This window comes from Poromitra crassiceps (genome assembly GCF_964638095.1).
Source record: "Poromitra crassiceps genome assembly, chromosome: 4".
Classification (NCBI taxonomy): domain Eukaryota; kingdom Metazoa; phylum Chordata; class Actinopteri; order Beryciformes; family Melamphaidae; genus Poromitra; species Poromitra crassiceps.
The window spans coordinates 63,429,457-63,454,253 of NC_139626.1; the positions used below are offsets into that span (position 1 = coordinate 63,429,457).

General features: G+C 46.0%; 1 protein-coding gene across 1 annotated transcript in view; it reads left to right on the forward strand.

Annotated features, from left to right (window-relative positions):
• The window catches only part of ncapd3 (non-SMC condensin II complex, subunit D3), a gene marked incomplete at its 3' end in the record, with an annotated part of 123,357 nt that overhangs the window by 80,338 nt on the left and 18,222 nt on the right, over positions 1 to 24,797 (forward strand). The window contains exons 22-29 of the mRNA XM_083636022.1: positions 2,787 to 2,885; positions 3,585 to 3,823; positions 5,059 to 5,138; positions 5,367 to 5,504; positions 9,602 to 9,735; positions 17,836 to 18,044; positions 22,639 to 22,749; positions 23,379 to 23,537. Coding sequence (XP_083492148.1) covers positions 2,787 to 2,885; positions 3,585 to 3,823; positions 5,059 to 5,138; positions 5,367 to 5,504; positions 9,602 to 9,735; positions 17,836 to 18,044; positions 22,639 to 22,749; positions 23,379 to 23,537 — 1,169 coding nt within the window. The remainder of the gene's footprint in view (positions 1 to 2,786; positions 2,886 to 3,584; positions 3,824 to 5,058; positions 5,139 to 5,366; positions 5,505 to 9,601; positions 9,736 to 17,835; positions 18,045 to 22,638; positions 22,750 to 23,378; positions 23,538 to 24,797) is intronic.

A 24,797-nucleotide genomic window follows, 5' to 3' on the forward strand; every position in this document is an offset into this window, starting at 1 on the left:
ATTGTGCGAATGATACGTGAACGAACGATGGCCTACTTGAACATTAATAGCGGGCACTTATCACCCAATAGCCTAATGCAGAAAGTAGTAGGCTATCATCTCCTTTGCATTTTCAAACTGGCAGAGGAGGGGGGGGGGGGACGATTCAAGTTTTACTTGTTTACTCACCAATTTGGCTCTCTTCTTCCAAATAATCCAGCCACGTAACTAGGTCCATTGATGAAATTATTAAATAGCACGGGGACATTAATGGTTTGTAAGGAGACAATCAGACCAAAAGCGTTTTTGGAGCTGCCAGCGTCTTTCTGCAATTCATTCTCTATGCTAGACCTGCTCCTCTTTTAATGAACCTGCACCTGGCGTTTAAGCCCTGGTGGTGTCTGTTGTTTTTGGAGGAGCGCTGTGGGCGTTTAAAGCTGAACAAAGTTGAACATTGAGGAAAAGCGCCCTGATCGTCTTTTTCACTCCTCCTACCTTTTCTCCTCCCGAGGGATTTTCAACCTCGGCTGCTGCCAGAATTGTCAATAATCTGGCTTTCATGTTGACGGTGAACAACATCGAACAGACAAAACCAGCTGGCTACCGTCAAGGATTGGACAAAGAATATGAATATGAATATGACCGGTATACCGGACTGTCTTGGCTACCTTCTGGTCGTTGTGTTCTGATCTGTACTGCACGCGACTGCAGGGGAAAACAAACGGAGCGCAAAAAAAAACGCTCCGTGCGCTGTTTTTGTGCACAGTGGAAGCGCTCTCAACATGATTTTCATAGCGTTCTGACTGAAAAAAAAACGCTTTTGGTGTGAATGTCCCCTAAAAGTGCCATCTAACCACCCGCCCACTCGCAGCATGATCCCGCCCACTCACAGCATGACCCCGCCCACTCACAGCATGACCCCGCCCACTCACAGCATGACCCCGCCCACTCACAGCATGATCCCGCCCACTCGCAGCATGGCCCCGCCCACTCACAGCATGACCCCGCCCACTCACAGCATGACCCCGCCCACTCGCAGCATGACCCCGCCCACTCGCAGCATGACCCCGCCCACTCGCAGCATGACCCCGCCCACTCACAGCATGACCCCGCCCACTCACAGCATGACCCCGCCCACTCACAGCATGATCCCGCCCACTCACAGCATGACCCCGCCCACTCACAGCATGACCCCGCCCACTCACAGCATGATCCCGCCCACTCACAGCATGATCCGGAAAATGAGCTGGGAGCTGCTAAACTACAGCGATGCGGATGTTATACTAGGTGCTCGGGTGGTAAAGATCTGCAATCACGGGAGTGCGTATACAGCAGGCTGACCGGGCTAGTGTCTGGTTACAATCAGAGGGGTGTACCACGAAACAAGATTAGTGGCTTAGCGAGGTAACTTCAGGTTTAACCCTTGTTTTGCCGTACCACGACGCTAGTTAACTTCTTATTGAGATGGATCACCATTAGGGCTGTCCCGGCGAGTCGACGTAATCGATGACGTCGACTACGTAAATACGTCGACGCACGCTACGTGCCTCGACGCGCCCCAATCGTCACAAAATAAAAATAGTGTAGCTCATGTTAGCGGCTAACTGTTACTTGTCGTTACTTTACATGGCAGTAAAATGCCACTGAATGACCAAATTGCACACCAAATTGATTTCCACTTTCCACACGGACCCCCAGCATTGGTTAGTTGTTAACGTCGTGACAATTTATAACGTTATAACGTACTCCGACCGGTTTGCGGTGTTGCGCAATAGCTACAACCCCTGCTGTATTCAGACTGATAGTATAAACCGGAAGCTGGAGCACGTTATAAACATTATAAATATAGTCACGTTATAAACTAACCAATGCTGGGGGTCCGTATGGAAAGTGGAAATCGAAATGGTTAAAAGTTAAATCAATTTGGTCATTCGGTGGCGTTTTACTGCCATGTAAAGTAACGACAAGTAACAGTTAGCTGCTAACATATTAGCCACATTACCCATCAGCGGAGCGTCAGCACACTCTTCTAAACAGGTCGCGTGCCTCATTCCAGTCGATTCCAGTGGGCATTCCCATGCTTTCACATGGATCCATGTTGGGTGTGGATGCTACAGACACAGTCTTGTGTCTGGATGATGTGTACAGTCCATGTGTGTGACCATCTTACATGGAGCATTTTGTCTTTCTCCAAAATTAAGAGCACTGTTACTGAAAATTGCACACCATTGTACTGTAAGATGATGATTTTATGTTGGACTGCTGCTAAACTCAGTTGGCATTGCACAAGGTTTTTGGTATTCCTCCTGAAAGTGACTTGAATTTTATTTATTCTACTATTTTATTTTGAATTGCACTATATTCATTTTATTTGAGGACAAGCTCTTGCTTTAATTTTATTTGAGAGATTTTATGTTGGACTGTTAAAGAGAATGAGATGGTTAAATAAAATACAGAAATTGAGAAGTTTTTGGTTATTTATTTGTTTTGGGTAAATTTATTGTTATATAATAAATAAATAAAAATCGTTAGATTAATCGACTAATCGAAGAAATAATCGTTAGTCGAATCGATAAGAAAATAATCGTTTGGGACAGCCCTATAGCAACTTATGCTCTACGGCTAACCTGCTTTGTAGCAGATCCTGGATCTTCTTATACAACATTTGTGGTACAGCCCTCAGGAATCACTGCATGTTTAGTATACAGCAGGCCGGCTAGTGTCTGGTTACCATCAGGAGGTTAGAAGGGGGGCTATAGGCTGTGTTGTGGTCCCTGTACAGATGTTGTGTTTGTGTGTTGTTCCAGCAGGGGACGCTGAGGAGATGCCAGCCTCTCAGCCTCTGTCTCAGTTCAGACCCAACTCTCTGCCAACCAAAGTCAGAGCACATGGAGTCATCACTCTCGGTAAACAACCCTTTTGTCTGTCTCTCTGTCTCTCTCTCTCTCTCTCTCTCTCTGTTTCTGTCTGTCTCTGTCTGTCTCTCTCTCTCTCTCTCTCTGTTTCTGTCTGTCTCTCTCTGTCTGTCTGTCTGTCTCTCTCTGTCTCTCTCTCTCTCTCTCTCTGTTTCTGTCTGTCTCTCTCTGTCTCTCTCTGTTTCTGTCTGCCTCTCTCTGTCTCTCTCTCTCTCTATGTCGATCTGTCTCTGTCTCCATTTCAGAAATGTGGAGGAAGGAACTCTATACATTTTGACCGTCTATTTCAAAGTCTTCACCTGGCTGGAAAATGTTTCTCTAATTTGCTGTTAAGTTTGTTTACAGCTCTACAGTAACTACAGTAACCATCCTTTTTCTTAGTGTTCTAGTCTCGCAAACATGTAGAAAGTTGATGGTGAAATTTGAGATTCACCAGCCCCTGGCCTGTGAACACAAAAAGTTAACCTTCTGCCCTTGTTGCAACTTGCAAGTCATACTGTATCCAAATAATTCCAAGGTATTCTCATAGAAAATTAAACCCCCTAATGCGAGCAAAAAGATGAAAATCATTGTGTTATTAAAGGTCTCCGTGTGCAGGTAAGCTGTGTCTAAAGGTCTCTGTGTGCAGGTAAGCTGTGTCTAAAGGTCTCTGTGTGCAGGTAAGCTGTGTCTAAAGGTCTCTGTGTGCAGGTAAGCTGTGTCTGCAGCACCCAGAGCTGACTCAGAAGTACCTCCCCGTGCTGGCTCGGGAGCTGGAGCTGGGCACCGAGGTGGAGGTGCGGAACAACGTGGTGGTGATCCTGTGCGACCTGTGCGTGCGCTACACCAACATGGTGGACAGCTACATCCCCAACGTGTCCGCCTGTCTCCGTGACGACCAGCCCGTCATCAGGAAGCAGACGGTCATCATGCTCACCAACCTGCTGCAGGTGGGGAGAGGAACTGCACGCTATCTATCGTTTTTCCAACTTTAGATGAAACTACGCCCACTTCCATATGACGAAACTAAACCTCTGTGAAAGACTCAGCACCTGCATGGCTCAAATTAGAGTTGGAGTTATCATCTGAGCTTTGTGGAGGGTCTCCAAATAACTCATGTTAGAGGTGTTTTCAGACCAGCTAGTCCGGTTCCTTGATTCGCACCAAATGCAAAAATGAAACATTTAGTTTTTCAGTTGGTTTGGTTCAGTTTCACACCAGATGACACATGTTAAACAGATGTATGATTTCACTGCTTTCATGGGGCCTCAGACACTTTGTTATGGTTGGTTGATTGATTGATTTTAGGACAAAGAATGGCAAAATCCCAGGGATGACATGCAAAAGTGTAAACACTTATTTCCATCATGGTCCCTGGTCTTATAGAAACATGACATACAGCAACACATAACATCAACAATACAGAACAATCAAAGATAAGAAGAACAGGAGAAATAAAACGACACAACATTACAAAAGAAGGCTCACACATGACTGTAGTTTAGTTTTAGTTTAGTTTATTTGTTTAGCACAAATTTATGTACAAATCTGTGCAAGGTGGGAACGAAGCCTTTGCAGGCTTGTACAAAGTTCCACACCTACTCATATCAATTTTGTGACATGCAGGCTAAACACTCAGCAAATAAAACACAAAAAAAGAAAAACTACATGTTAAATCAGCAAAGCAGCAAAAATAAGATCATTTGCATCTGAAGCAAAAGCAAGGCTAAGAGGAAAACAAAGTCTGTTGGAGAAAAGTTGTCAAAATCTGTCAGAGAAGGATGAGTACAGAGATCAGGAGGACAGTAGATGTTTCTTCAGGTGTTTTTTGAAAGCAGAATAAGAGGACATTGATCTTAACAGTAGGCTTAATTCACTCCACACTGTAGCTTACTCAATAAGAATATCTTCTGAAGGGTTTTAAAACCATCCAGAGGATTCGCAGACTTAATTTCCATATAGAGGAATGTACTTCTCCCAACTCTGCTTTTCAGATTGGGTGGCTTCAAGTCTGCTACACTAGCCCTCGTGTTCAGGCTATCAATGTCCCGAACAAACGGGAAGTACTGATATGTGAAGCGCTTTGAGTGTCTTGGCGCTCTATAAATCCAATCAATTATTATTATATTTTTCTCCTGTAGGAGGAGTATATCATTATCATTATGATTCTATGTGTCTCCTGTAGGAGGAGTATATCAAATGGAAAGGCTCCCTCTTCTTTCGCTTCATGGCTGTTCTGGTCGACCCAGTGCCGGAGATCGCCAGGTAAATACCACTATGAAGTTTCTTTCCTTTTTGCCTCTTTATTTCCACAGAGAAAGTTCACACAGAGCCTGGCTCTTAGAGAGGAGCAGCTGATAATAAGGTTCACACAGAGCCTGGCTCTTAGAGAGGAGCAGCTGATAATATTGTGCACTGTAATGTGAAAACTACTGTAACTGCTTCCTGTTTGCTGTAATATGAAAGCTAACTGCTTCCTGTTTGCTGTGCCAGTCTGTGTGAGTACTGCCTGGTCCACCTGCTGCTGAAGAAGAACCCCACCATGTTCAGCCAGCACTTCATCGAGTGCATCTTCCACTTCAACTTCTACACCAAACACAAGACCTACAACAAGTTCCCCCAGACAGACAGGTAGGAGGCTCCTACACCAAACACAAGACCTACAACAAGTTCCCCAAGACAGACAGGTAGGAGGCTCCTACACCAAACACAAGACCTACAACAAGTTCCCCCAGACAGACAGGTAGGAGGCTCCTATAGCCAAGACAAGACTACAACAAGTTCCCCAAGACAGACAGGTAGGAGGCTCCTACAGCCAAGACAAGACCTACAACAAGTTCCCCAAGACAGACAGGTAGGAGGCTCCTACACCAAACACAAGACCTACAACAAGTTCCCCCAGACAGACAGGTAGGAGGCTCCTATAGCCAAGACAAGACTACAACAAGTTCCCCAAGACAGACAGGTAGGAGGCTCCTACAGCCAAGACAAGACCTACAACAAGTTCCCCAAGACAGACAGGTAGGAGGCTCCTACACCAAACACAAGACCTACAACAAGTTCCCCCAGACAGACAGGTAGGAGGCTCCTATAGCCAAGACAAGACTACAACAAGTTCCCCAAGACAGACAGGTAGGAGGCTCCTACAGCCACCACAAGACCCCCAACAAGTTCCCCAAGACAGACAGGTAGGAGGCTCCTACAGCCAAGACAAGACCCCCAACAAGTTCCCCAAGACAGACAGGTAGGAGGCTCCTACAGCCAAGACAAGACTACAACAAGTTCCCCAAGACAGACAGGTAGGAGGCTCCTATAGCCAAGACAAGACTACAACAAGTTCCCCAAGACAGACAGGTAGGAGGCTCCTACAGCCAAGACAAGACTACAACAAGTTCCCCAAGACAGACAGGTAGGAGGCTCCTACAGCCACCACAAGACCCCCAACAAGTTCCCCAAGACAGACAGGTAGGAGGCTCCTACAGCCAAGACAAGACCTACAACAAGTTCCCCAAGACAGACAGGTAGGAGGCTCCTACAGCCAAGACAAGACCCCCAACAAGTTCCCCAAGACAGACAGGTAGGAGGCTCCTACAGCCAAGACAAGACTACAACAAGTTCCCCAAGACAGACAGGTAGGAGGCTCCTACAGCCACCACAAGACCCCCAACAAGTTCCCCAAGACAGACAGGTAGGAGGCTCCTACAGCCACCACAAGACCCCCAACAAGTTCCCCAAGACAGACAGGTAGGAGGCTCCTACAGCCAAGACAAGACCTACAACAAGTTCCCCAAGACAGACAGGTAGGAGGCTCCTACAGCCACCACAAGACCCCCAACAAGTTCCCCAAGACAGACAGGTAGGAGGCTCCTACAGCCAAGACAAGACTACAACAAGTTCCCCAAGACAGACAGGTAGGAGGCTCCTACAGCCAAGACAAGACTACAACAAGTTCCCCAAGACAGACAGGTAGGAGGCTCCTACAGCCAACACAAGACCTACAACAAGTTCCCCAAGACAGACAGGTAGGAGGCTCCTACAGCCAAGACAAGACTACAACAAGTTCCCCAAGACAGACAGGTAGGAGGCTCCTACAGCCACCACAAGACCCCCAACAAGTTCCCCCAGACAGACAGGTAGGAGGCTCCTACAGCCACCACAAGACTACAACAAGTTCCCCAAGACAGACAGGTAGGAGGCTCCTACAGCCAAGACAAGACCTACAACAAGTTCCCCAAGACAGACAGGTAGGAGGCTCCTACAGCAACCACAAGACCCCCAACAAGTTCCCCCAGACAGACAGGTAGGAGGCTCCTACAGCCAAGACAAGACCTACAACAAGTTCCCCAAGACAGACAGGTAGGAGGCTCCTACAGCCACCACAAGACCCCCAACAAGTTCCCCCAGACAGACAGGTAGGAGGCTCCTACAGCCACCACAAGACTACAACAAGTTCCCCAAGACAGACAGGTAGGAGGCTCCTACAGCCAAGACAAGACTACAACAAGTTCCCCAAGACAGACAGGTAGGAGGCTCCTACAGCAACCACAAGACCCCCAACAAGTTCCCCAAGACAGACAGGTAGGAGGCTCCTACAGCCACCACAAGACTACAACAAGTTCCCCAAGACAGACAGGTAGGAGGCTCCTACAGCCAAGACAAGACTACAACAAGTTCCCCAAGACAGACAGGTAGGAGGCTCCTACAGCCAAGACAAGACCTACAACAAGTTCCCCAAGACAGACAGGTAGGAGGCTCCTACAGCCACCACAAGACCCCCAACAAGTTCCCCAAGACAGACAGGTACTGTAGGAGACTCCCTGGGAATCCACACTTATTTTTATTTTTATTTTTTTAGCAAAGATGTGTCCATCGACGGGGCGGACATTCATTCCTGATAATGGACACCTCGAAGGGCATTATCCCGCTTGTACGGGATGGTGATGGTCACTTCTAACTTCAAATCTAAAGTTTTTCACAAGCCATAATCCTGTTTCCCTGGTAACAGCTGAGGGTTTGACTAATATCCGAGACAATCATTGCCATCTCATAAGCTTCTCATGCAATGGAAACATTGTTCACTGCTCAGGACAAACCTTAGATGGGACTTGGCAGCCGGAGACAATCTAGTTAGTACACTCAGCTCATAGGACCCTTTGACTCAGCTATGAGCCAGAATGCTAACATTATGCAAGCAACATTCAAAGTCCAATAACATTGCGTACGGTTGACAAACAGTAAATATGTTCAACAACAAGACCAGCTCGTAGCTAGCTATTCAGCCATGTCATTGGCCCCAAATCAATATCAAGATTTTCACAAATGAGAGAGAGTGTGTGTGTGTGTGTGTGTGTGTGTGTGTGTGTGTGTGTGTGTGTGTGTGTGTGTGTGTGTGTGTGTGTGCGTGTGTGTGTGTGTGTGTGTGTGTGTGTGTGTGTGTGTGAGAGTGTGTGAGAGAGAGGCTATGTGTACTGTCGGCCGTTGAATAGCGAATTTGATGTGAGATGATCACGTACCATATTTAATATTGTCACTCAGGCCATGTCCACGGAGACGGAAGCGATCTTTTTTTTTTACGTTTAAGAAAAGTTTTCTATAAACACGGAATCGTTTCAAGAAATGTGTGTATCCACATGAAACCACTGAAACCGCTGTAGTATATATGCCAGGCCGGTAAGTGGCGCTGTAACGCTGCCACATCACAGTGCAACGTGTGGTTGTCAAACCTCTCACTTCCCTATTCCCGTTGTATTTGCGAGGGGTATATATAGAGCAGCCCGAGTATGTCCGTTACACTCAGGGTTTACATTTCATTTTGTCCAATATTAAAATATTCCAGAATTGCATGTTGTATTAAAAATAAATATTATTTCTATCTTAACATGTTTAGCCTGATTTTGTTTGTGTTATTGTAAAAACTTAGCCGCCGCTAAGCCTTCTGGGAAATAGCCGATGAAGGGAGGGGAGGGGTGGATGTGTGGAGCCCTGAGGATGTTGTACACGCTGTTCTCCTGTCCACTTGTTGCTGACGGTGGTAATAGAGGAGCATTATATTTTGCTGCAAGAGCCCTAACAGGCTCAGTAGCTGCTGTAGCACGAACGCTAGTGCACTGTAAGCCATTGTTGCTGGCGGAGAGAGGTGGGGCTATGGCGTCATCGGTTCAGGAAAGATGCGTATGGGTTGTAAACGCGGAAATGCAAGGGTGGCGTCTTCAGATTTATTGACCCTGGCACCCGGTTTCAAAAATTAGCGTATACTCCCAGAACGTATAGTCCCAGAACGTATAGTCCCAGAACGTATACTCCCAGAACGTATACTACCAGAACGCTGGTTCCGTCTGGATGAAACGTCTATATGACAAAAAACTTTAGCGGATACACCTAAACTCGTCTCCGTGTGGACATGGCCTCAGTTCAAAGGGGCAGCTTGTGTGTTACATCGCCATCCTATGGTGTTCAGAGGATACTACAGAGCCAGAGCATTAATTTAGAACGGTGAACAGACCGTTTTACTGGAACTACTTGTTAGTAGGTGTCCATTATCAGAACTGAATGGACCCCCCTGCAGCCAATCGGAATTGAGTCTTCACCCAGACCATGGTATAATTCTTCTTAAATTCTCCTGCACATTTATCCTCCTTTGATCTAGATAGATAACTAAAAGGTTATAGTATGTCTCCTGCTACTAAGTGACTATTTGTAAAAACGATCAACGGTTTGTTTTTCCCCAGGGAAAAAGTCAAGTTCTCCCTGAAGGGAGCTCAGCACCGGGACAAGCGTTTCTGCATCTACCGTTTCCTCCTGGAGCATTTCAGCGACGCCCAGCGTGTCAACATCACCATCAAGATCAACCAGACCGTGCTGGGTGAGCAGCGGGCGGCTAGCTCTGCCTTTTGAAGTGATACTGAAACCTGTAGTTCTTCCAATGGCCACTTGAGGCTGGCTCCAAAAGGGAGTCAATCCCCATCCCCATAGACTAGAGAGCTGCAAGCCCTCAGGCTTGACCAATTTGGACTGGGGCCAGGCTTTTTTTATGCATAGATGGGCCTCAGGCTCTGGCTCCTATGTGTTGAGAATATACAGTCAGTGTTTGAGATTGACGAGCTCAAATCGAGCAGAGGGGAGCACTTTTGAAAGTGAAACGGTGCCTGCAAATGGAAAGTTGAAGTCTGAATAGTTTTGCCTGATTGTGGATTTAGCCGGTTGGCGAATATTTGTGACACGTCAGGATGGAAATGACCACGTTGTGGAAGTGCGGGAGAAAGACACAAAACCAAAGGTTGTATCCGACTGGATTTATTTTCTCACACTTCAACTGCGATCATACAGGTAAAAGTGGGCTGCTAACATGTTGCTTTGTAGCCTACTACTCCCCAAAGCATTGTGTTCCCCACCTGAACCCCCCCCGCCCCTCTTAAAGGGCCCCCGACCAACAGGTGAATGTCTCTCCCCATTGTCTCTGCTGTGGTACGCCACCACGTTATTCAATGCACATAAACGGTGAATCTGCTGTTTTAATTAGCTTGAGTTTCCATAATGTTTCAGTTGTGGGCACTGTTGCTGTTGGCAATTAAATGAGAGAGACAACATTTCTTAAGTTATTGTGGCAATTTGGACTGCTACGGTAGTGAAGTGATTGCAGCGCACATCCTCTCGCTGGCCAGCCTCCCCTCCCTTCTGTGAGAGGAGTCTGTCGGCACGGACACAGGCTGCTCCCCTGCTCTACAGCTGCTCTACAGCTGCTCTCCCAGTGTCAGCGTCGATTTCGGACTTCCACTCCCCGCTTAAGAAGCTCTGTCATTGGCACAGGCCTTCTTCAGCGTTGACAACACTGAAGAAGGCCTGTTTGGCTGAAACGTCCGTTGTTGCTGACTTTGCCCAGATGATGGATTAAAACGTTTGAAAGGACATTCAGGTTTGCTGGCTGTTCTCTCTTAGAAGTCATTATTTTGTGCCTTGCACCTGAGTTTTGAACGTTTGGTGAGTACCACCACATGGATATGATAATATAATAAAATAAACAATTTGTATAGCACCTTTCTTAACAAGGTTACAAAATGCTTGCACACTAGAATAAGCACACTAAACACACTCTCTCTGCCTCGGTCTGACCGAACTCCCCCTCTCTTTCTCACGGTCTGTCTCTGTCTCTTTCTCTTTCTCTCCCCCTCTCTTTCTCACTGTCTGTCTCTGTCTCTTTCTCTGTCTCTCCCCCTCTCTTTCTCACGGTCTGTCTCGCTCGCTTTCTCTGTCTCTCCCCCTCTCTTTCTCACGGTCTGTCTCGCTCGCTTTCTCTGTCTCTCCCCCTCTCTTTCTCACTGTCTCACTCGCTTTCTCTTTCTCTCCCCCTCTCTTTCTCACTGTCTCACTCGCTTTCTCTTTCTCTCCCCCTCTCTTTCTCACTGTCTCACTCGCTTTCTCTTTCTCTCCCCCTCTCTTTCTCACTGTCTGTCTCTGTCTCTTTCTCTGTCTCTCCCCCTCTCTTTCTCACTGTCTCACTCGCTTTCTCTTTCTCTCCCCCTCTCTTTCTCACTGTCTGTCTCTGTCTCTTTCTCTGTCTCTCCCCCTCTCTTTCTCACTGTCTCACTCGCTTTCTCTTTCTCTCCCCCTCTCTTTCTCACTGTCTGTCTCTGTCTCTTTCTCTGTCTCTCCCCCTCTCTTTCTCACTGTCTCACTCGCTTTCTCTTTCTCTCCCCCTCTCTTTCTCACTGTCTGTCTCTGTCTCTTTCTCTGTCTCTCCCCCTCTCTTTCTCACTGTCTCACTCGCTTTCTCTTTCTCTCCCCCTCTCTTTCTCACTGTCTCACTCGCTTTCTCTTTCTCTCCCCCTCTCTTTCTCACTGTCTGTCTCTGTCTCTTTCTCTGTCTCTCCCCCTCTCTTTCTCACGGTCTGTCTCTGTCTCTTTCTCTTTCTCTCCCCCTCTCTTTCTCACTGTCTCACTCGCTTTCTCTTTCTCTCCCCCTCTCTTTCTCACTGTCTGTCTCTGTCTCTTTCTCTGTCTCTCCCCCTCTCTTTTTTATTTTTATTTTTTTTATTTTACCTTTATTTATACAGGGAGAGTCCCTTGAGAGCAAGCTCTCATTTACAAGGGAGCCCTGGTGTACAAAGAACATATACAGCAGTTACAAAATTACAGGTTAACACAGCAGACAATAACAAGCATCAAGAGCATAATTAAATAATTTCAAATAAAACATGAACACACCTTGCGAGGAATGCTTTCTAAAAGTGCTTTAAAAGAAGCAAGCGGGATCAAATTATCCATTTTTAAGTTTTCCTGGAGCACATTCCATCTGTTGGGGGCGAACCAAGAAAAAGCGGTCTTTCCTTGTTCGGTTCGCACCCGTGGGACAGACAGTCTGATATAGGACCGCGATCGTGTTTGATAACCTCCACTGTTACAAGAAAGGAGTGCGGATAAGTAAGGTGGAAGTTTCCCAATTAATGCTTTATAAATAAATATCAGACAGTGCTGATCTCTACGCTCCGACAGGGAGGACCAACCCACATTTTCGTACAGAATACAATGATGTGTACTGAAAGCATCACCTGTAACAAAACGTAGAGCGCTATGATATACAGCATCAAGAGGCTTTAAGACGGATGGAGAGGCATACATGTAAATCACATCACCATAATCAAAAACTGACATTATCAAAGATTGGACAACAGTTTTTCTGGCCAATAGTGAAAAACAAGACTTGTTTCTATACAAAAAGCCGATTTTTCTCCTCAAATTCTTTGTGAGATGTTCTACATGTACATGAAAAGAAAGTTTGGTGTCCAACCAAATACCAAGATACTTATAAGAATGGACTAATTGAATTTGGTCGCCTTGAAGCGTACGGATACACAAATTATCATTTCTGTTTAAAGATCTTGAGAACAACATCCACTTTGTCTTAGTGGAGTTCAAAACTAATTTAAGATCGAACAGGGACCGTTGCAACGAATCAAAAGCGGCCTGCAAAGATAAGACGGCCTGTGCCGGGGTGGGTCCAAAACAATATAAGATTGTGTCGTCCGCGTAATAATGGACATTGCAGAGATCAGAAGGAAGAAAAATGTTATTTATATAAAGAGTGAACAGGATAGGCCCGGAAATGGAACCTTGGGGCACGCCCTTCCCGACGTCCAATGAAATGGATTTGATATTTTCCGCCATTACAGACTGTTTCCTTCCAGTCAGATAGTTAGTAAACCATCTGACTGAGGGGTCGTCTAATCCGATGGCGGACAACTGAGCAATCAGGATGTTGTGATCTACTGTATCGAAGGCCTTGGAGAGGTCTACAAAGAGAGCCGCACAGTGCTGGCGGCTATCCAGGCCATTCAGAATGTTATTCAAAACAAGGGATGTGGCAGTGACCGTGCTATGGCCGGGTCTAAAACCAGATTGATGAGGCTGAAGAATGTTGTAAGTATCTAGAAATGCACGGAGCTGTACATTCGCCAAGGTTTCAAGCACCTTGGCAAGGCAGCACAATTTAGAAATGGGACGGTAATTATTTAGATCGCTCAAGTCACCACCTTTAAAGAGGGGTGTAACTTGAGCGGTTTTCCATATGGCCGGGATCTCGCCCGTTACAAATGTTAAATTAAATATATGGGCAATTGAGGGGGCGACCAGGTCAGCGCCAAGGCGTAAAAGGAACGGTGGAATGTCGTCCTCACCCTTGGATTTCCTGGTATTCAATTTGGAGAGAGCCTCATAAACTTCATGACTACTTACTGGTCTGAAGGAAAAACGGTCGTCTGAGGAGGCGGGAATCGCCATCGGAGGCGGGCGGTCGGCTACGAAGGCAGAAGTTGCCAACAGAGGCGGGCGGTCGCTGATGGAGGCGGGGGTCACCGGCGGAGGCGGAGAGTCGGAAACGGAGGCGAGGGTCGCCAACGGAGGCAGGCAATCGCCAGCAGGGGTCGCTAACGAGGGCGGACTCGCTCTCACTGTCTCACTCGCTTTCTCTTTCTCTCCCCCTCTCTTTCTCACTGTCTGTCTCTGTCTCTTTCTCTGTCTCTCCCCCTCTCTTTCTCACTGTCTCACTCGCTTTCTCTTTCTCTCCCCCTCTCTTTCTCACGGTCTGTCTCTGTCTCTTTCTCTGTCTCTCCCCCTCTCTTTCTCACGGTCTGTCTCGCTCGCTTTCTCTTGTCTCTCCCCCTCTCTTTCTCACTGTCTCACTCGCTTTCTCTGTCTCTCCCCCTCTCTTTCTCACTGTCTCACTCGCTTTCTCTTTCTCTCCCCCTCTCTTTCTCACTGTCTGTCTCTGTCTCTTTCTCTGTCTCTCCCCCTCTCTTTCTCACTGTCTCACTCGCTTTCTCTTTCTCTCCCCCTCTCTTTCTCACTGTCTCACTCGCTTTCTCTTTCTCTCCCCCTCTCTTTCTCACTGTCTGTCTCTGTCTCTTTCTCTGTCTCTCCCCCTCTCTTTCTCACTGTCTCACTCGCTTTCTCTTTCTCTCCCCCTCTCTTTCTCACTGTCTGTCTCTGTCTCTTTCTCTGTCTCTCCCCCTCTCTTTCTCACTGTCTCACTCGCTTTCTCTTTCTCTCCCCCTCTCTTTCTCACTGTCTGTCTCTGTCTCTTTCTCTGTCTCTCCCCCTCTCTTTCTCACTGTCTCACTCGCTTTCTCTTTCTCTCCCCCTCTCTTTCTCACGGTCTGTCTCTGTCTCTTTCTCTGTCTCTCCCCCTCTCTTTCTCACGGTCTGTCTCGCTCGCTTTCTCTTGTCTCTCCCCCTCTCTTTCTCACTGTCTCACTCGCTTTCTCTGTCTCTCCCCCTCTCTTTCTCACTGTCTCACTCGCTTTCTCTTTCTCTCCCCCTCTCTTTCTCACTGTCTGTCTCTGTCTCTTTCTCTGTCTCTCCCCCTCTCTTTCTCACTGTCTCACTCGCTTTCTCTTTCTCTCCCCCTCTCTTTCTCACTGTCTCACTCGCTTTCTCTTTCTCTCCCCCTCTCTTTCTCACTGTCTGTCTCTGTCTCTTTCTCTGTCTCTCCCCCTCTCTTTCTCACTGTCTCACTCGCTTTCTCTGTCTCTCCCCCTCTCTTTCTCACTGTCTGTCTCTGTCTCTTTCTCTGTCTCTCCCCCTCTCTTTCTCACTGTCTCACTCGCTTTCTCTTTCTCTCCCCCTCTCTTTCTCACGGTCTGTCTCTGTCTCTTTCTCTGTCTCTCCCCCTCTCTCACTGTCTGTCTCGCTCGCTTTCTCTGTCTCTCCCACTCTCTTTCTCACGGTCTGTCTCGCTCGCTTTCTCTTGTCTCTCCCCCTCTCTTTCTCACTGTCTCACTCGCTTTCTCTGTCTCTCCCCCTCTCTTTCTCACGGTCTGTCTCGCTCGCTTTCTCTTGTCTCTCCCCCTCTCTTTCTCACTGTCTCACTCGCTTTCTCTGTCTCTCCCCCTCTCTTTCTCACTGTCTCACTCGCTTTCTCTGTCTCTCCCCCTCTCTTTCTCACTGTCTCACTCGCTTTCTCTTTCTCTCCCCCTCTCTTTCTCACTGTCTCACTCGCTTTCTCTTTCTCTCCCCCTCTCTTTCTCACTGTCTCACTCGCTTTCTCTTTCTCTCCCCCTCTCTTTTTCACTGTCTGTCTCTGTCTCTTTCTCTGTCTCTCCCCCTCTCTTTCTCACTGTCTCACTCGCTTTCTCTTTCTCTCCCCCTCTCTTTTTCACTGTCTGTCTCTGTCTCTTTCTCTGTCTCTCCCCCTCTCTTTCTCACTGTCTCACTCGCTTTCTCTTTCTCTCCCCCTCTCTTTCTCACTGTCTGTCTCTGTCTCTTTCTCTGTCTCTCCCCCTCTCTTTCTCACTGTCTCACTCGCTTTCTCTTTCTCTCCCCCTCTCTTTCTCACTGTCTGTCTCTGTCTCTTTCTCTGTCTCTCCCCCTCTCTTTCTCACTGTCTCACTCGCTTTCTCTTTCTCTCCCCCTCTCTTTCTCACGGTCTGTCTCTGTCTCTTTCTCTGTCTCTCCCCCTCTCTTTCTCACGGTCTGTCTCGCTCGCTTTCTCTTGTCTCTCCCCCTCTCTTTCTCACTGTCTCACTCGCTTTCTCTGTCTCTCCCCCTCTCTTTCTCACTGTCTCACTCGCTTTCTCTTTCTCTCCCCCTCTCTTTCTCACTGTCTGTCTCTGTCTCTTTCTCTGTCTCTCCCCCTCTCTCACTGTCTGTCTCGCTCGCTTTCTCTGTCTCTCCCACTCTCTTTCTCACTGTCTCGCTCGCTTTCTCTGTCTCTCCCCCTCTCTTTCTCACTGTCTGTCTCTGTCTCTTTCTCTGTCTCTCCCCCTCTCTTTCTCACTGTCTGTCTCGCTCGCTTTCTCTGTCTCTCCCCCTCTCTTTCTCACTGTCTGTCTCGCTCGCTTTCTCTGTCTCTCCCCCTCTCTGCTCTGTCTCTCCCTCTCCCCTGCTCTCCGACGTCTCCGTCTGTCTCCCTCTCTGCCTCGGTTGGTGCTGGCTCGAAGGTTACTTGAGCGAGGCAGACCGCAGCAGATTTGACCACATGGGTCAAAAATGTGGCCAAAACATGGCTCAGTGTAGCCTACTTACTTCATTTATCTCCCTCTCCAGCTCTGCTGAGAGCCCATCAAAGCCATTCAAGTAATTGAGGGGTGCATTATTATAGAAAGCAGGCTAAGTTGCGCCCCCACACCAGCTCCGGTGTCTCCGCTTCGCGGTCGTAATGCAACGTTTCCTCGTGGAACCTCAATCTGCCCGGCTGCCCAGCAGAGACTTCAGGCAGAAAGGAGAAAAAAACTTGAATGGAGGCGCATCAAAGGAGATTTAGAAGTGAGTAGACGCAAAGCCGTCTGAAAAATAAGTAGGTAGACAGCGTCTACCTGCGTCCACCCTCCACTACACCACTGGGTGGCTTCTGGTGCACTCATGTCCATTACATATGACGCAATAGTGTTGTTTACCAAGAACTTGCAATCATGTTGGCGAAGTTGAAGTTGTATGCTATGCAGAAGGCTTTGCTAGATGAGGGACAAGCACTGTTAAATGAGGAAATGGCATTTCCTTGACTTGCCTCTACGGTTTTGTATTGTATTGTCCTGTATGTGAACTAGGGTTGTCAAAAGTATCGATGGTTCGAAAAGCATCAATACTGAAAATTTGAATCGGATACAATACTCATTTGCATCAGGTATCGATAGTATCGAAAGTATCAATACTAAAAATTGGAAATGGATACAATACTTATTTGCAACAGTTTTGATACATCAGTGCTTTCTTTTAATGAAAAATACAGATTTTCCCCTCCCTATCATTGGTGGGTATCTGTTGCTTCAACAAGCTAAACGTGTTCTGATGTCTAGAGCAGGGCTAATCTGCTGTGCAAATTCAAAGTTTTATCAGGCCTAGATTATGGAGAAGTGTGCGTCTGTCCGTCCATCTGTCTAACTTTATTTGTATGCCTCTTGATGCGTCGTCATCCAACCCCTCCCTGTGGTATCGAAAATGGTATCGAGTATCGATATTTTCCTGGGTATCGGTATCAAAGTAGAAATTCTAGTATCGTGACATCCCTAATGTGAACGATTGCTAATAAAACATTGCTGTCGTCTTCCACTCTCACAACAAGTACGTCAGCGGATACGTACGCTGACACAAATGTCAGCACCCAAGGCAACGGCCAATCACAGCTCTCGTGCTGGTCACGTCACGTCCGCGTCGCGGATTCACATTTTCGAGGAGCTGCACTCAGGCTGTGCCGACGGACCTCAGCGCATTCGGCGAGGGCGGGGTGTGACGTGGAACTATATTTAGGCTTTATGAGTTGGGAGGAGTTGCTTGCTTGACAGCCTGTGAAGACGCAGTTGCAGTGACAAATCAAATGAGTTGGGGCGCGTGGTTTAATCTAAACCAGGTTGGACACAGACATCAAAAATGCATAGTTCAGCGCGGTGTGGGAATCACAGAGCTGCCATTCTCCCTATTAATTGACTTCATGGGGCATTAACCAACTTTTAACCTCCCCCTTCTCCTATCCCAGAATGCTTTGCAGACGAGGAGCTGCCTCTGGATGCGGACGGGGCTGACATCCTGAAGGAGACCTTCAGCATCCTGAGTCTGAAGGAGCTGAAGGTGCGCACCGCCGCCCCTCAAGCAGGGGGCGCTGCAGAGGAGCCGGAGGAGCCAGAGGAGGTGGCAACCATGGCCAAGGCTGTGCAACAGGCCGTGCACAGCAAGGTGGTCTCACAGGTCAGTTGCTGCTGCTGCTGCTGCTGGGCAACGACCCACATTTAGAAAACAACGGTCCCTGCATGAAACGACAAACTGCTACTGTGTTCTGGGCCCAGTTGCACAAAGCACCTTAGGTTAACATTTCCCTTAGAGTCAGAGTTAAGGTGTCCATAAAATAAAATCGTCTGCACAAAAGACCCTTAAATCTTGTGCTTATGTTTTCCTTAAAATGTTTAACCTTATGGAGAAGATTTAAGGACAAAACATTGTGCAGCCACTTCTATTTTATGGACACCTTAACTCTGACTCTAAGGGACATCTTAACCTAAGGTGCTTTATGCAACTGGGCCCTGGTCGTTTGTGATAACGATTCACATGCAGACTGGAGTCGCTAATGTCAGCACCAACGCCCAGCAGCGTCAAGTGAGCCAGAATAAAATGGAAACTTCTGGTTAGAACCTTCCCAATACTGTAATAGCAATTAAATAAAGTAATAGTAGATCCACGTTACAACCTTTTTGTGTCTGATCCGAAATACACATAACTAGGGATGGGCCCGATCCAATATCGGTATCGGGTGCCGATACTGACGTAATTCGCGGATCGGATTTTGCCGATCCACGTGCCATGTGCTGGCTGTGCCATGTGCTAGCCGTGCCATGTGCTAGCCGTGCCGTGTGCTAGCCGTGCCATGTGCTAGCTGATCCATGACTCGCGGTGAGCGGTTAATGAGACACGCCTCCGTTCCAGAAATTCCATTCCACAGTTTGCCACGCGCTAGCCTGTAACAGCAGCATGTCACTCTGAGCAGTGCGGGAGGCGGAGGGACTGGGCAGAACGGAGGTCGCAGGAGCAGAATACACACCCAGACCATCGACTATCGACAGACAGATCAGACAGACAGAGCCGCAGTGAACCAGGACTTTGAAAAGTTATAACGTTACTTACATAAGCAGAATGGATGCTCGTTGCCACGTTTGCTTGAAACAATCTGTCTAGACTCTGAAGCTAAACACTTGTTGAAAAGTGCCTCAAATGTAATACAGGCGGAGAAACACAGTTTTCGACTGCCTGCCTCACCATAACGTTACAGCCTCGGAGTTAATGCAGTTAAACTAACGATAATTCATCTGATTGTTTTACATGTTGATGCCTACAGAAGTTGTGCAGGCTGCAGGTCTTGCCTTTTTCTCTACTCTTTCTTTACGTGAACTGAATAGAAGGAGCTTTTACAATTCTTTGTATAGGCTACAATAGCCTACTACTGTAAGACAGGCTATAGGAAATATGAGATGTGTGGTATGCCTACAGTATGTAAACGCATTCAAATAATTCCACTCAGTAAATTCAAATGAACAATCCTGTATAATGTTTTTAATAGTTTGTTGTTGAGGCTACTATTTATCATTTAATTAGTAGGTCCCCTTTCCCTCTTTGCTACTCTAGTGCTTTTGGCATTGTGCCTGTAATATTTTATATAATAAAGTAGCCTACAAAAAAGATGTGGTGATGTGTTATCATCACAGCCCTAGTTATGAGATAGATAGGAGCCAGCTACAGAGTGCCCTTACCTAAAGCAGCAATGTCTAAATAGTGCAGAATCAAACAAGTAGGCTATCCTTCTTTGCCTTGTATATTTACTTCATTTTGTCCGATTTTTGTAAGTTGTATTTTTCTTTCCTTTTTATTCAATTGGCCAAATGTTTGTCTGTACTGTATATTCAAGAAAAAATAGCTCTGGTATCGGAATAATATCGGTATCGGCAGATATCCAAATTCAGGTATCGGAATCGGATCGGAACTCAAAAAATGTGGATCTGTGCATCCCTACACATAACACATAGAACCGAGACAATTAAAAATAAATTTTAACCCGTAGTGAGTCAACTGTTTTTTATTTACCATGTAATAAATGATCGCTTTTATTTTGAACATAAAACCGCCTAGCTTCCTGTATTCTGTCTATTCCTAGTGGGATTGATGCAACTTTAGGACTAAACTTTAAAGGGATACTTTTTCGGGAGTTTAGCTCATTTGCCACATCCCCCCCACATAACCAAGATGCACCATGCCTTACCGGCACTGTCCGCTCAGTAGGGCTGTCACTTTTTCCCGAAATAAAGTTCGAACGAACTTTAATTGCCTGCAAAATGTTCGAATATATTCAATGTTTTTTGGGTTAATTAAATTTTTTTTTTTATATATATAATATAATATAAAATATTAAAAGAATATTTAAAAAAAATCCTCAGCTGTCCTCATGGTCCAGTCAGTCAGCTCCTCTCCGCTGCTGTGTTAGCTTGGACGCTCACAGTCACAACACTGCCTCATAAACTTGGCTGCATCCACCTCGAGACAACTTTTCAGACCCTGGAGACAATCTTTCTCAGAAGAGACTAACGCGACAAATTTGGAGACTTTTTCTGACATGGGATTAACATTACCAGCAAGCAGCAGTTGGTTAATTTTGGTTAATAATAAAAAAAAAAAGAAAGAATAATAATGATAATAATAAAAAAAAAAAAAACGAACAGGTCAATTACATTCGAACATGCCCCTCCTCCCCCACATTCGAAGTTAAATTCGAATTTCGAATAAAAATTGACAGCCCTACCGCTCAGTGAGCTACAGTCGTGAAGTTAGTAATTATCACCATAGAATGGAGGGTAATGGTACAGCTGTAAAAAGTCTGCCAAAACACACACCTTGCGGCGCCAAAATACATGTTGTGCTTCGGGTACTCGCCACACGATGAAATATTAATCCAAAATACACATAATCTGTCTTTTTGGAAGTAAAAGAGGTCACCGGCCATGTTTGGAATGTAAAAAGACAGATTATGTGCATTTTGGATTAATATTTCATCATGTGGTGAGTACCCGAAGCATAACATGTATTTTGGCGCCGTGAGTTGTGTGTTTTGGCAGATTTTTAACAGCTGTACCATTACCCTCCATTCTATGGCGATAATTACTAACTTCACGACTGTAGCTCACTGTAAACTGAGCGGACAGTGCCGGTAAGGCATGGTGTATCTTGGCTATGTGGGGGAGGGGTGTGGCAAATGAGCTAAACTCCTGAAAAAGTGGAGTATCGCTTTAACTTTAAATTATCCACATCATAGAGTGACACAGAAGTCAGTAAGGGGGATGAACTGCTGCAGATTGGTTGCATTACAGAATACACACCCAATAGAACAGTGGTTCTCAAATGGGGGTCCGGGGACTCCCAGGAGTCCGTGGCACTTTGCGAAAAGTTTTCAGGAAAATGAAACAATATATATTTTTTTTTTACAAAAGCTTCATAGTTCAACAAAAATATTGTATTCTTTAAATCTAAAATGGCTCATGGATTACATTCTAATCTGACAAACCTATCAATTAAGTCAGGCACGTTACTGAAACAATTAAGCTTAGCCCAAAATCACAAATCAGAATGAGGGGGTCCCCAGTATATTTTCTATCTTGTAAGGGGTCCTTGGCTGAAAACCATTTGAGAACCTCTTCAGTAGAATACACACCCTATTAGGGATGGGCATTTCTAGCAAAAACACTATTTGAAATTCGCTGGCCAAAGTCGACTTTTAATTGAAATTGAAAATTTTTTTTTTTTTTTTTTTTTTTTTTTGTGGGTGAAATGTTGCATTGTCTCCCCTGATTCTAAGTCTAAGGCTTTATTAATTAATAGAAAAAGCTTCTGCTGTGGATTTTTAGCTTAAACAAGCATTGCACCACTGAAGTAAAGAACATGTTACATGACATTGACATTTTCGAAAATAAAAAACAGTTTTGACAATCATGAGTGGTTCATTAAATATTTAGTAGGCTCAGGTCTGAGTGCCAAAGGGGTGCCAAAGTCACCCCCTCTCCCTCTTCATGGGATTTCATCTGCCATTAATTTTTCCATAAACCTTGCTTAAAATGCTTATAAAAATAGTTTTACTTGCTCAAACCAAGCGATTCGACTATACTTAGAATCCGGGGAGACAATGCAACATTTCACTCACACACACACACAAAAAAAAAATATATACATTTTTTTTTTTTTTCGAATTTCGACTTTCAATAATAAAAGTCGACCTTGATAATAACAACGATTATTCGAAAATTCGAAATTCAATGCCCATCCCTACACCCTATAAAACAGACCTGTCTTCTTTGCAGCACTTGAGGAAAACGATGCATCTGGCCCTGAGTTGTAGGATCGTTGAATTAATAATGTTATGGGCAAACGATTAATTCATATTGGTGATGAATGTTAATAGCAGGCAGTTACAGTATTTACTGATGTCATGATAGTTTGTTGAATGTCAGTGTGATTCACTTTGTGCCATTAAGGCTATATTGATCCGCTAGTGAATGCTCAGACTATTGTCTTCCATGGCTGAGCTGCGTATGCGAGTCCACGCAGCGGGCGAGCTGCAGGGCGGACCCGGATGCACATCTAGGAATCGGACACACCTAGCGCGAGAGATTTCTAATTTGATAAAATTGCCCTGGAAATGATCCAAAATGCCCCCGAAACATAGGGAAGGTGGAAAAGCCCTTATTAAAATAAAATAAAAATCCTACCCGGGTAAATGGTAAAAAGTTCTTCCTGGTTTGGCCCACAGGTCCAGAAGAAACATTTCATGGAGAACACCATCCCCATCATCATCACTCTGAAGAGGCTGCTGGAGCAGAGACGTTCTCCTGTCCTCAGAGACCTCATGTCCTACCTGCAGGTCAGACTCACACAGCCATGTGTTACTGTGATTGTATTAGATTTGTCTGTAAGGAGTAGTGTAAGGCAGGGCTTCCCAACCTTTTTTGCACTTAAAATTGACAATATTGCTGTGAAGTGGGTGGCATTGAAATGTGTGTAATAAAGACAAAAACATGTCAAAACTACAAGTACACTTGGAGAGCACCGCCAAGGCCAATGCTACAGTCTGCTATGATATGCACATTTTTGTGAGTCGGATTGGAACCCTAACCCTAAAACCCACCCCCATGCCCCAGCCACTCCCCCTACCCACCTCTCGAACCCCTCTCCACGACCTGCTTATCCATAGCTACAGGCCATTTTCCCTAGCCCTCCTCTTTCCTGACCACACCCCCCTCCCACCGGCTGGATACACCTAACCACTCCCCCTACCCACCCACCCCGAACCCTGACTCTCTGACCTGCCCATCCCTAGCTACAGCCCCCTTTCCGTAGCCCCGCCCCCTCCCTTGCCCAGAATCTGATCCGTGCCAAAATGTAACGGATTCTTCCTTGGCCCATGCTACACCCTTCCACCAAAATTCATGAAAATCGGCAGTCGTTTTTCCGTAATCCTGACAAACTGCACCGTGGTGTGACATGACTCAGATGGCGATGCAGGATTACCGCTGCGAGGTGAAGGAGCTGTTCGCCGGAGACGAGCAGCTGGCGGCCGAGCTGGAGTTCAACCTGCAGAACCTGGACAAGGAGAGAGAGGTGGAGCAGCAGCTGAGGGGCTGCAGCCTGCGAGACGACCAGCCCGCCACGGTCTGTCATCCACTGTGCTACAATAATGATCATAAACGATGCCGGTTATTTGAGTTCAATAGAGAGACAAAGTGACTGCCTACTTCCTGCTTCAGCTACGAACCAGCCGCGGGAAAAATAGGAATGGTGGTGAACGGCGAGAGACGATATCTTTTTTTTTATTGTGCCATGAAGTCCACATTAAAATAAATAAATAAATTTTGTCAATTTAAAAGATAACTCTGTCGTAAAACTGAAAAGTAACATTTAGTTTTGTATGAAACCGCTCGACTACATCGCTCGTCTCGCACATTATCAGAGAGTTCCCCAAACTTCTGACCAGCCAGATATCTTACCAGAGCAGCCAGTAGTCGTGGTGGGACAATGCCTCTGGGTGCCGGCGAATAAGGCGCTGCGCAAAATTTTTGGCCCCTTCAAACCAGATTAGAGGAACATTTACATTAAGATTAGACTGTTTTTCAGTCTTAACCATCAATTTGCTGAGTGAGTGGCACTGCTCTTGCCCAGATGTAGCCATATAGGCTCAGGGGTTAAAGCAAAATAAAATTACTGGCTATAATAAATCACAATTAATATATGGATGTTTTTTATCGAGTCAAACAAGTAGGTTAAGGGATCAGTATAACAATTATAACTAACAGTAGCCACAGGAACTACAACAACATTGTCAAACATATGTCCCAACTAAAGAGGTTCTCTTCCACCAGTCACACAGCTCAGCTCCACCCAAACTCTCACCCCTCCTGTCCCACTGAGCTGATGGTCTGGTAGCCTACTGTTATGAAAACACACCAATTAATACTGTCAGACAACACCTACCATGCCTAGGCTAACCACCTAACGCTAGTGTTACAGTTCAGCATCAAGTGAAGAGGAAACATCCCACTGCACACGGCTACATCTAAAACATATTCCTCAGTATTACAGAACCATCATGGAGTCAGGTAACAGATGAAATCAACATCTTGTTATCAACTAACTCAGAGACTAGCAGCAGCTGACACATATAATGCTAACCAGAAAGTTAGTAACCAACTAGTTACTGCACTAGCAACAGTTGTTTGTTAATGTTATCATGTTGCGTTACAGATAGGTGCCTATAGCTCATTCAGTAACGTTAGCGTTGACGCTATAGTGAAACTCCACTAGACTTTTTCTCTCCATCAAATAACGTTATTCTGCTGACATGCATCTTTATGATGGAAATGACAATTAGTGACATGTGGTCGTGGAAAAAGCGTCAACCCCCCGCGCTGTCAG